General features: G+C 38.7%; 1 protein-coding gene across 1 annotated transcript in view; it reads left to right on the top strand.

Moving 5' to 3' along the window:
* KU70 (ATP-dependent DNA helicase 2 subunit Ku70-like protein) overlaps positions 1-12,625 on the top strand; it is a 301,835-nt gene that overhangs the window by 134,618 nt on the left and 154,592 nt on the right. The window contains exon 12 of the mRNA XM_089373743.1: positions 7,923-7,984. Within this exon, the coding sequence (XP_089229869.1) occupies positions 7,923-7,984 (62 nt within the window). The remainder of the gene's footprint in view (positions 1-7,922; positions 7,985-12,625) is intronic.

Here is a 12,625-nt window from a genome sequence, read left to right as displayed (position 1 = left end):
GAAATAGTGCATCAAACCAAGATCTTTCATCTCGAATTCAGAAGCCAACTTCCTCTTACATTCTAGAATGAGAGGGTCTGCACCTATCATGAATAAGTCATCAACATATAATACCAGAATGAGAGGCATACCTTGGACGTTTTGAAGTACAAGTTTGGATCAACATTGCTCCTTAAGAATCCCAACTTTAATCCATAGAGAGCTTTCTTCAATCGGCATACATGGGTCTTCTTGTCATGAACTTCAAATCGTGGAGGTTGTTCAACGTACACTTCTTTTTGCAGCAAACCATGTAAGAAAGAGGTCTTCACATCCATTTGATGTAGAGTCCATCCCTAGCTTGCAAGAAGGGCTACTATCGAACAAATGGTTGTACATCGGGCTGTAGGAGCAAATATATCATCATAATCTTCTTCCTCTTTTTGAGAGAATCCACTGGCTACGAACCTTTCCTTGTATTTTTTGATGCTTCCATCAACCCCATGCTTGATATTATAGAGCCATTTGGAGGTTACCACAAATCTTCCCTTTGGTCTTGGCACAATGTCCCATATGTCATTTTTCATTATAGACTCATATTTTTCGGCCATTGCATCCTTCCAGACTTGTTCCTTCTCAGCTTCGTCAAAGGTACTAGGTTCGACTTGAATCATCTTGCTCATAGCTACAACATAGGCTTGGTAACTGCATGGCTTCTTGCTTGCCTTGAAGTTTCCACAAGAAACAACATGTTTCTCGACATCTTGTAGAGTGTCGATGAACCAAAGTGGTTTTTTCCTTGTAGGGTGATCGCATGGATGAGGATATAAAGGGTCCATAGGCTCCATGGGATCATCAACGATGTCCTTCTCAGATTCTGGCATGGAAGGAACTTCTAGAATATCCATATCATCACTCTTATCCTTAGGAGGAGGAGGCAGAGGGAGGTCCCTTGCTTTTCTATGGGCAACATCTTCATCGAATGTTACATCCCTACTAACTTCAACTTTCCTTTTACCAGAAATATATATTCTAAATGCTTGAGAATCTTCACTATATCCAAAAAACATACCTTTTCTTCAGTGTTCCACGGGGACGCGTCCCCCAGGGTCGGGTGCGCGCACCCCTCGCACCCCACGCACTCGGGACGGGGAGTCTCTTGGGGGTGCGTTTCCCCACGCACCCTTTTTTGGGAGTCTTGGGGAGACGCAAGGGGGTGCGTTTCCCCAGTGTGGGAGTCTAGACTCCCCAAAAAGGGTGCTTCTGGGCGTCCCCCTTCAGTATGGGAGTCTAGACTCCCCAAAAAGGGTGCGCCTGGGCGTCCCCCTTTAAATTTGTCTAATAAGACTTAAAAATTCAAAATTCAAAATCAAAAATTCAAAACTCAAAACCATTAAATTTTATTTTTTTTAAACTAAATAACTAAAACTTAAAAATCTAAAAAAAAATTAAAATTAAAACTAAATAACTAAAACTTAAAAGCCTAAACCTTAAAGTTAAAAGCTCATTTCATTTCAACCCAAAGTCATTTCCATTTCACTCTTAACTATTTTTGAGTTTGAACTTTGAAACTTTGAGTTATATAGATTTAGTGTTCAAACTTTGAAAATATACTAGTATGTTTTGCTTTCAATTTAGATTCTAGAATGATGGATGATGAATTTAGTTTTTAAATCAATGTAGATTGTAGAATGATGAACCATTGAATGATGAATGATATCGATCAATGTATTTGAATATTTTATTATTGATTTTTATTTTTGTTTTTTGAATCTCATGGTATGTACGAATAATAATTAATTCAATAATGAGACTTGTCACTTGAGTATGTCATATGAATGATGTATGTATCAAAATGAATGATGAGGATGGATCAATGATTCAAATTTCAATTGTCTATTTAATATTTTTATGCTTTCATTATTGAACAGTGAACAATGGAATATGAACTTGAATTTTATATATATATATATATATATACATACACACCTCGACGACTCCCCGCACCCCCGAAATTTCCCTAAAATTTGAGGGTACTCCCACACGTCCCCCCTGTGCGTCTCCCCGCACCCGCGTCTCCCCGCACCGGAGTCTTGGTGGAACATTGCTTTTCTTCCTATATCTTCTAGCTTATTTCTTTTGTCCTTCGACATATTGAAGTATACGGGATAACCAAAAATACGGAGATGATCAGTATCGGGCTTGACACCTGTGAATACTTCCTCAGGAGTCTTGTTATCCAAAGCTTGATGAGGCAACCTGTTTTGAACATATATCGTTGTGTTTTTTGCTTCAGCCCAAAGGAACTTTGGCAGCTTTTGATCATGGAGCATGGCTCGGGCAACTTCCATAATGGACTTGTTCTTTATTTCAGCCACTCCATTTTGTTTGGGAGTGTAAGGCACAATGGTCTCCTTCTTGATTCCTTCCTTGTTGCAAAAGTCTATGAATTCATTTGAGATGTATTCCCCACTGTTGTTAGACATGAAGATCTTTATTTTCTTCCCTGTATGATTTTCCACCAAAGCCTTGAATTCCTTGAATATTTTGAATGCCTCATCCTTGTGCTTCAAATAGTAGATCTATGTCTTCCTTGAGAAATCGTCGATGAAGGTGATGTAATAAAGATGACCCCCAAGAGAATGCACGTGCATGGGACCACATATATCATAATGAAATAGATAAAGAATTTCTTCTATCTTGTTTTTGCTAGAGGGAAACGGTCCCCTTGTCTTCTTTGCACTTGCATGCCTAGGGCATACTCCATCATGTTGAGCTTGAACATCAGGAGTCCCAGAAACCAACATTTTCAATTTTGGAAGTGCATCATAGTGTATATGGGCCAACCTTTGGTGCCACAACTCGCTTTGAAGATTTGTATTATGGACCATAGCTAGAAGAGGTCTTCTAGTGACTTTATAGAGTCCTTCAAACCTAGTTCCCAATGTGAAGGCATTTTTCAAGTAGGATTCAGCAGGCGAAGTAAGTACTTTTCCTTTAATAAATGCGACCCTCATTCCTTTATCCTCCAAGGCAGTTATTGAAACCAAATTCTTCTTCAATCCCGACACATATAATACATCTTGAAGCAAAACAGATTCCCCAGAGTTGAAATGAAATTTGACAAAACCAAAGACCTTTACGGGATGAGTGGTATTGTCACCAAGAATAATGTTGAAATTTGTCTCCCTCTCTACCAAATTAGAAAGAACCTCCTTATATTGAGAAAAGTGATGAGAAGCCCCACTATCAACCAACCAACTATCCCAAGTGTCTGGAGGAGATGAACTAGCTAAAGTAGAAATAAGAATATATTTAGATTGATTAATAACATTGCCTTCATACCTAGAGTTCCTTGGCCTTTTTGGAGGACGATAGCTATCATCACGATGATCGAGGGAGTCTCTTCTTCTTTCATCTCTCCTTTCATATGACTTGTTGTTGTTGAAGCCATGGTTGTTGTAGGACCTTGAAGAGTTTCTTCTTGGAGCATCTCTCTTTTCAGGACAATCTCGAGCATAGTGACCCTTTCGATGATAGTTGTAGCACTAAATATCTCTATCTCGCCTTCTTGATTCCTTGGAATCTCAATTGAATTGAGGAGGTTTCCTTGATTTAGATGACTTTCCCTTTCCTTTCTTTGCATTCTTCTTCTTTCCTTGAGCAACATATGCAAAGGGATCTCCTTCATTTGATCCCTGAATTCTTCCTCTAGATATCATCTTGGATTCTTCTTGAGTGAGCTTTCCAACAAGTTTATCAAATGACGGGAAGCTATTGTTGTTACTTATAGTAGTAGCAAAGGTTTGCCAAATGGGATGGAGACCTCCAAGAGTTACAATTGTCATTTCCCTGTCAGGCGGAGTTTCCTCAATTCTCTGCAATTGATCTCTAAGACGAAATATCCTCATAATGTATGATTGCACGAATTCTCCTTTGTTCATCTTTGTGTCTTTGAGTTGATCTTTCAAAGAGATGATTTCGTTCAAATTGTTGACTTCATACATGCTAGCTATCTTATCATACATGTCCTTTGATCTTCTCAAATTTCCAACATACGCAAGTAGATTATCTTGTAAACCATCAGCTATAATTTGCTTTGCTTTTAACTTGCCTTTCTTATGCTTGTTTTTGACATTAGTGGAAGCATTTTCCATAGGCTCAGGTACTCTTCCTTGAATGAAGTCAAAAACATCGTTGTTGTCAACTATGATCTCTAACTTGACTTTCCATGCAGCCAAATTAGATGAGTCACCCAATTTCTCATGTTCCTTGATGAAAGAGGAAGACATTTTTACCAAAAGATTATTCCCTTCCTTGATTGGCTGATAGAAAATGGATGCTCTTGCTCTGTCTCTTGGGCTTGTCTTCACCTTAACTCTGATACCATGTTAATTTTTCATCTATTTGTTCTATGCTGCAACTACAACCTCAACAATATCAAATAGCATCCAATTGAACAATTTCACTTCTTCAATTATCCAATGATGTTAGAGCGATAGTAGATAGAACAATTTGAAAAATGCACAATGAAAGACAGCCAAGAGACAAGAGACACAAATTTTGTCAATGACCAGGCCAAAACCCACTATGGGGAAAACCCTTGCAAATCTTCTTCTTATTAGATTGTCTTCAAATGTTCAGCAGAGAGAGTACATCATCCATATCCAATATCCCAACAATGTAAAGTCAAATCTATGCCAAAATGATGAAGAAAAGTCAAATCTAGTTGACTGTCAAATTTGCAAAAAGTCAACAGCAGTTGACTGCCCTAACCAGTCAAGTCAACAACAGTCAAATCATGGACAAATCTGCTCCAATCTAATTTGGTCAAAGGCCAGTCAATGTGGCCTCTTTTGCTGGTCAAGGATCAGTCAAAACAGTCCCAAAAACTTCGGTCAAACCCAGTCAAAAGAGGGAGAAAGTCTGTTGTTACAGTCTGCAATTTTCTGTGGTCAAACCACAAATTCAACACAAGTCAAACTGCCCAGATTACCTTGGTTTTTGTGCCAGTCAAGTCAGCCTCAAGAAATTGAACTTTTGCAGGTCAAAGCAGATCAAGATATGAAGTCAAACTTGGTCAAACTGCAGTCAACATGTCCAGCTGAAAAATCAATGCAGAAAAGACAAAATAGCGTCCAAGATCCTCACACATGTGAAGAGAGAAGAGCTGCCTTTAACCTGTACGAACCAAGCTAATGAAGAGAGAAGAGCTGCCTTTAACTTGTACGAACCAAAATAATGAAGAGAGAAGAAGAATGATGTGTGTTGTGATGATGTCCAAATGAGGCAAGAAGGCACTTGAATTTATATGCAACTTGAGTGGTGTCATCTTATCCATGAGATGTGTCATTTGAACCAAGGCTGACCTTGACAATTTTGTATTTGTGGGCTTGTCCTCAATAATCCACTTTTCCTTATCCGAATTGAGTGATGTTTAGGTCGATTTTGGTCCTCTCGAAAAGAGGAATTTAATGCAATAATTAGCTTCATCAATTGAGCTGTCCAAAGTGGAATTTGACCCTAGTTGCATAGTTGAATAACAGGTGTCTGAAGGCCGAATGAAATGGGCTCAAGGGTGGTAATGACGAAGGATGTCCACATATTTGAGTGTATAGATGTAGGCCGGAGCAATTGTGGTACACGAGTTCCCAGCCTTTATTTTTCCATTGTTGTTCATTCACCTTTTGCATTTTATTGATTTTTCTTTTATTATACTACTCGGGGCTTCAGGGGATTAGAATATGCAGTGTATGAGATAAACAATGATTACCACATTAAGATGATGCAGTTCATTGCCCACCAGAGGTCGGAACATTCATTATTTCCATCAAATGAGCCGTCCAAAGTGGAATTTGACCCTAGTTGCATAATTTAACAATAGGTGTCTCAAGGCCAAATGCAATGGGCTCAAGGGTGTTAATGACGAAGGAAGTCCACATATTTGAGTGTATAGATGTAGGAGGGAGCAATCGTGGTACACGAGTTCCCCAACCTATGTTTTTCCACTGTTCTTCATTTACCTTTTGCATTTTATTGATTTTTCTTTTATTATACTGCTCAGAGCTTCAAGGGATGAGAGTATGCAGTGAATGATATAAGCAATGATTACCCCCTTAAGGTGAGGCAGTTCACTGCCCACCAGGGGTTGGAACATGCATGGGTCCATAATGATGCAAGGGGCATTGATAGGAGCCCTGGGAACGAGGGTGCTGGCCATAATGATAAAGGGGTAGAGCTAATGTTTTACTTTTTCTCACATGCCAATTTTAATGTCTTGAACATCTTTTGCATTTTGTGGTATCATTTCCTTTTATATTGGGCCATTATATGCCTTTATCCATTTTTCTTTAGCTACATCAGCCTTTAGGACATCGTTTTAGGCCTGAGCCAAATGGGTGGACAAGGGGAAGGGGAGTACCTGAGCCTTGTGGACCCAGAGGGGGGAAATGATAAAAACAGGCATGTAATGTGCAGAGGGGAGTGAAAAATGTGAAATGGGAAAATGTGACCGCACTACTAAAATTGGGGTTTCCCGAGCAGTGCCCATCCTAAAGCTATAAGCCAATAGGGAAGATCCCACAGGACTACGGTTGAGGATGAACCCCACGTTTATGGTGATGGAACAAGACTACAGTCAAAACCCTTCCTCCTTCCATGTCACCCAATAATGCATACCCAAGTGTGCCTAAGGAAAAACAAGCATAAGCACCTGATTGCGCAATGAAAAAAATACCTTTTGGATTGAATGGTCCACCTTCAAAGATATGCTCCCCACTGATGGGCGAGGGGACATATGACTGGCTCTTGGAGTGGAGATCAATTGGCACAATATATCGGCTACATTGGTCGCTGTCAAGGGCTTTTGGCTTCCGGCTGAAGACAAATCTAGTAGAGAATTTCTCCTATGGAGTTACCCACTGGTGGTAGGTAACAAAGCCTAAGAAAGATGATGAAGACACATTGGATATTGCAGCTACTCAAGTAAGAGTGAGAAGATTCAGAGAGAAATTTTTTGAATTGCAAATTTTTCGTGAGTCAGAAGGCTGAGGGAAGGAGAAAATACAGCAAGAGAAAATTTTCAGCAGTAAGAAAACTAGCAAAGAACTCACACTTGCGAATCCAGGATGGCGGCACTGCTATGGAAGCTGCACAAGTGAAGCGGATAGTAGATTGGGCTGCACAGGAGGCTGAAGGAGGGCGCACAGGTAGTTGGGAGGCTAGGAGTTTTGCTGGAAAATTCTTCAGGTTTTGCCATAATTTCTTAATATTTTTTGTGGGTCATTTTCCTTGGTTAGGGAGCCTAGGGAGTTCTTGAGTTAATTGAATGTGATGAGAATTGGAGGGAAAAGTTGTGTAACGTGTTGCTATTCTTTCTGATTTTCTGAGTTATTTTCTATTTTGTTTCCGTTGCAAACTTGCTATTAAAACTTCCAGGTATTGTTGTTTGTATTTTCAGAAATTATTTTTTATTTACTAATAAATGAAAATTTCTGGGCATAAAATAATTATATGAGATAGTAAATCTGATTGACATTTAGAAAATTAAGATTTTTAGCAATGATTTTCTTAATTTGTAATTGTTGAGATAACTCCCTTATGCAATGAGCCACTTGATTGTTTTTGTCAGCTTGGAAACATTAAGTATTGTTCACTTGCAACATCTTGGATTAGGCATTTTTAGCAATGATTTTCTTTATTTGTAATTTTTGAGATTACTCCCTTTGGTAAATGAGCCATATGATTGCTTTTGTTTATACTTCAAATAACCTTGCATTTCTAGGTAGCTTAAAGGTTTGTATATTGTATTCCGTGTGCATTTGTCGAATTGTTTTACGCTCTGTTTTTTAGCATATTGTCTGTTCACTGTTTGAATATGATACCAAAATGCACATCCATGTATAATCTCTTCTTATTTTGGTTATCTTTTTTCTTTGACACAGGAGATTAGTGGAAGTACATGTGTATTTATTGCTATCTATAGGTCCATGTTGCGTTTGCAGAAGTAAGTTTGGTCATGCCACATAGATATTCATCCTCTTTTTCCATTCTAACAATCAAGCTTTATGTAAATTGCATGAAGCATCAATAACAATAGACTTCAAATATTTGTAACTTTCATTTGAAAAATGATCAATAATATCAATTAAATGTTAATTTTGCATTAAGCAATAGTGAGAAATTTTGGGATTTATTTCTTTATGATAATCTGTATATGAACCTTCTTTGATGCTGAAGGAGAAACTAGAAACAGAAATCTGTTGATAGCATGCACTTTAGAAATCAAGGATTGAAGGTGCTACTTAAAATGATCTAGCAATATGCCTTTACTAATATGTCCTCCTCAAAGATTGAAACTTAGCTTCACGTTGGCTTATTAGTTTTCAATACCTTGTAGTGAACAATGGAAATATAATACTTTTGTGGCTTGCTTAAATGTTCTTCTTCCTGTGTTCTTAACTAAAAGGCAATCATGAAACCCTTGTAAATCTTTATTTCAATAACTAGTCATCTTTGGAATGCCAATGCCATATTTGTGCCATAGAAGATCATTCTCAACTCAAAATTTGAAAGGAATTACTTAGATGCAGAGGCTTTGCATATTGTGGCAATGTTTTGAAATTTCCGCTAGAGTTTCTTGGGAAAGGCGTGAACCCTCCATTAACAATTAATACATGATCATATTTTGTTTTAACTTTTTTCTTGCTTGCATTCCTATCATTGTCACTTGCTCAACAAATCTTATCTTAATAAAAACTAAGATTGGTACTTAAAGGATTGAGTCTCTGTAAGATACCCCTTAGAAATACCTTCGAATTTCCCTTCAATTTCCGAGTTTGTTTGTGTGTGGGGCAGTGTTATTTCGTCAAACATTTTGTGTATGTTTGGCTGTAGGTGCTCTTTATGTGATTTATTTAATAAAACACACACAGTACCAAATAAATGCTCATGGAAACACTTCAGAGAAACAATATGTCATTCATATGACAATCAGAACTTGTACAGGCCTCTGCTAGGAGTAAAAAAAGTGATAAAACTTGAGATTTGTGAACTGAAATCAAGGCTGTTACAATATAAAAGTAAAGAGAACCTGGTATGTAGAACTCAAAAGATGTCCAGCAGTCCACTCAGTCCTGAAAGAGCACAAACTCGGCATCTACAAGGGGAATATGCTTCTCAGAAATGTGTGGTCACTTCAGCAGCTCGTGAAACTCAGAACTTCAGAAGTGAAGACTCAGCTCTCCTCCAACATCCACGCAGCCCCAAATAAACTCAGCATCTTGACCTCTGAATATAGAAAGCCACCTCACCAGCAAGAGAAGGGGGTTCTCAGCCCCTTAACCAGTGTAACTCGACCCTCAAAAATGGGCGACAGAACTCAGCAACCAACAGTAGGCTTGGCCACAAACCAGTGACAGAACTCGACCTTTGGAGAAGCAGAACTCACCCCATACTGTAACAGCATACTCATCCCCTTGGTCAGGACTCAGGAGGATATGGCCAGCAAACACAATAAAACTTGGCCCTCCTTTATGTATACTACTGGCAGCCAGGCAGCCTGTTGACAGCAGATGTATTCAGCCAGGGGACTGATATAATACATCCTTCGTTTGGTAACAAGCTTGACCTCCTTTAGCTGTTGAAACTTAGCTCCTTAACCCATGCAAAAATACAGCCAACAAACAGCAAGAACTCGACCTCAACTGAAGCAACCAAACTCGGTGATTTGAAGTTTGACCCTCCAAATGGGCCCAGGAATTTGTTCTGTTAATGGGTATTCTCAGCCTGTATAAGAAAGATAGAGTAAGACAAGTCATTCCTTAAAATCAATTGATAATACCACTGACTTACACAAGGCGAATATTTTTGTCTCTACTGAAACAAAAGGTGAAATTTGTGTGATCCCACTCCCAAACTAGCTAAGGTGTATAGTTTCAACACTGAAACTAGCAATCAACAAAGTTGGTTTCCAAAAACCCTAGACTCTTCCTTAAGAGCTCTCCAAATTTCTTTTTTTCAAGTGAACAAATGCAAGAACAAGAAGTGGCTCCTCATTTTCCCTTTTTATAATGCATTCACCTCTTTTGCCGCGTTTTTGCCTTTTTATTTTAATAAAGTCACTTTATAATTTAAAAGTAACTTTTCATTAGTTTAGGACCCATGTCTCGTTTTCACCACTTTAGGTTTTGTAATGTTTCCTCCTAGGCCAATTGTGTTCCCTAGATTAATTTTTCCCATCCTAGCCTATAGGAACCTTATTAGGCTAGCAGATCGCCTTCCTTATGTCTCCTAAGTGGATGGGGACATTATAGTCTCACCCTTAGGCTTAAAAGGACATTGACCTTGCCAATGTTGTCAATTTCATACTCAAATAACAAATCAACAAATGGAAATTCAAAATCAATTTGACATAATGTGATTAACTTGGTATACTAATACACATAATATGTTTGGCATTTAAAAAGCAAAGAAAAGGGATTTTTCCATTACATGGCAAATTTATCATTTAGACATCAAAATAGATTGAAAGCATAAGCTCATGCAAATACTAAACACTCTAAAAGTTGTAAATGTGATTTTTTTTTTGAAATAGATAGACTTCAAGTAGTTTAAAGCGAAGTTACCAGAAATGGCTAGGCTCACTGCCGGAAATGCCGTTCCCCGTTTCTGATCCAGAAATTGATTCGATCCTTATACGATTTGCTTGAAAACGGCAAAAAAAACGTATTTGAGCTGTCCCGTAAAATCGAAAATGGCGGATCCTGTTTTGGATACGTTTTCGGTAATCCAGAAATGGAGCACAAAAATCGTGATCCGTTTCCAGATTTCCGAAAACGGATCCACTCCAAAAAATGCCTAATGCCAGGAACGAGGCATACTTTTTGTGATTAGCTTGACGGTCGACGAGAGAATCACATTGTTTTGTGAGTTTTTCATTTGACCTAAGGCCTTCACATATATTATAATGAATAATCCCATTCGCACAATGCATATGCTAATGCCCATTGCCATATTGTAATTTGTTAGCCGTCGTTGAGAGCATCGCCATAGTTGCTGACAGAGCTTGCTGCTCGATCTGGAATTTTGGACTCATCTGTGACCGCCCAGAGGGAGATAAGCTTGGAGCTGGAGGGAGATAAGCTTTGAGCCACCGAGAGACAAGCTTGGAGCCGCCAGGAGAGATAACAAAAGCAACAACACATAAAACAATGAACACAAGATGTAGGCACATGCCAGGGCAAAACCCCCCTCGAGGGGAAAACCCAGTCAAAGTAATTCTTCCTTTCAATAGTATTCTTTGAGACTCTTCACCCTAGACCTTGACCAGACCTTCCCTCCACACCAAGTCAGCCTCCAGAAGATTGACCTCTTCCCAACAACTTCGACTATGCAACAACTTGCAGCAGCTAACAGCTTCTGGCAGCAGTCCAACTTGGAAGACTTCAATCTCCCAATCCAGAGCACAAAACAGAGAGAGACCACCACCAAAATTTCGATTTTCCTTGACTCCTTAGACTCACCCAAACTCGCATTCACTTCGGCTTCCCGACAACAAACTTTCCCAGCTACCCACTTTGCACTTCTGCCCAACAACAAGATTTTCACACTTTTGCCCAGTAGAGAGAATTCGAACTTGATGAGAAGTGATGCTGCAAATGAATTTGATGTCCTTCCTTTTATAGGCTTCTTGTGGGGTCGAATAGGGTCGTAGGTCGACATGGTGTGGAGGTTACATAATTCATATTTGACTCAATACTTAACCTTTTTACATGATTCAAAAGCCCAAGAAGGGTCTCTTTGAATGTACAATAATTCTATAGACTCGGAATAAATTCTAGAAATATTCAATGGGGATTTTGACCTAAAACATGGTGACCCAAGCATGAAACCCGTTCTTTAATAAGTCACAATAATAATAATAATAAAAATTCTTTTCTTTATTCTTTTGACAAGTACATTACATAATGACTCAAGTACATTATTGAAGACCGAACATAGTTACTTTTTCCAACACTCCCTCTTAACTAGGGAGGTATTCATAATGTACATATACAATGGAAGATCTCAAACTATATGAACCATGAAGAATGTTAGGCACCGCAATGCCATGGACTAGATTCTTGACTAGGGCAATCTATCCAGGTGGGACTAAGATGGACTCAAGCTTTCAGCCCCTCTAGGTACCATCAAGCTTACTTGCTAACCATCAACCTAAAAATCCAGGCGTGTATCTAAAACAAAGCTCTTTGATCAACACCACCTTTCCAGCGTCTAGACATCAACACAATGTGTCGGCCATATGTCCTCCGAGGCAATGCTTCACTCACAAAGCCTCAACACCCCTTGATCCAACAAATCAAGAATAACGAATCTCTCGCAATCAAACTGATTAGTAACCAACATGCTATCAAATCCTTCGAGAGATTCACCTGTACAAACACAACCCCAATCAGTAATATACTTTAACATGTACATAATCAGATACAAACCTATGGGGTCTTATAGACAACGGATGTTGCTTCTCAACTTTCCATAATAGGACTATCAATCGAATCTTTGACATAAGATTCCTTGATCATATGATTTACTTCGTACTTCACATGCAACAACATTTCCTCCGAAATTCATTTTTCAATTAATACCA

Source organism: Pinus tabuliformis, chromosome 8 (genome assembly GCF_031772625.1).
Source record: "Pinus tabuliformis cultivar Carrire ecotype Pingquan chromosome 8, CPIR1, whole genome shotgun sequence".
NCBI lineage: Eukaryota > Viridiplantae > Streptophyta > Pinopsida > Pinales > Pinaceae > Pinus > Pinus tabuliformis.
This window is presented reverse-complemented; position numbering and strand designations above follow the sequence as displayed.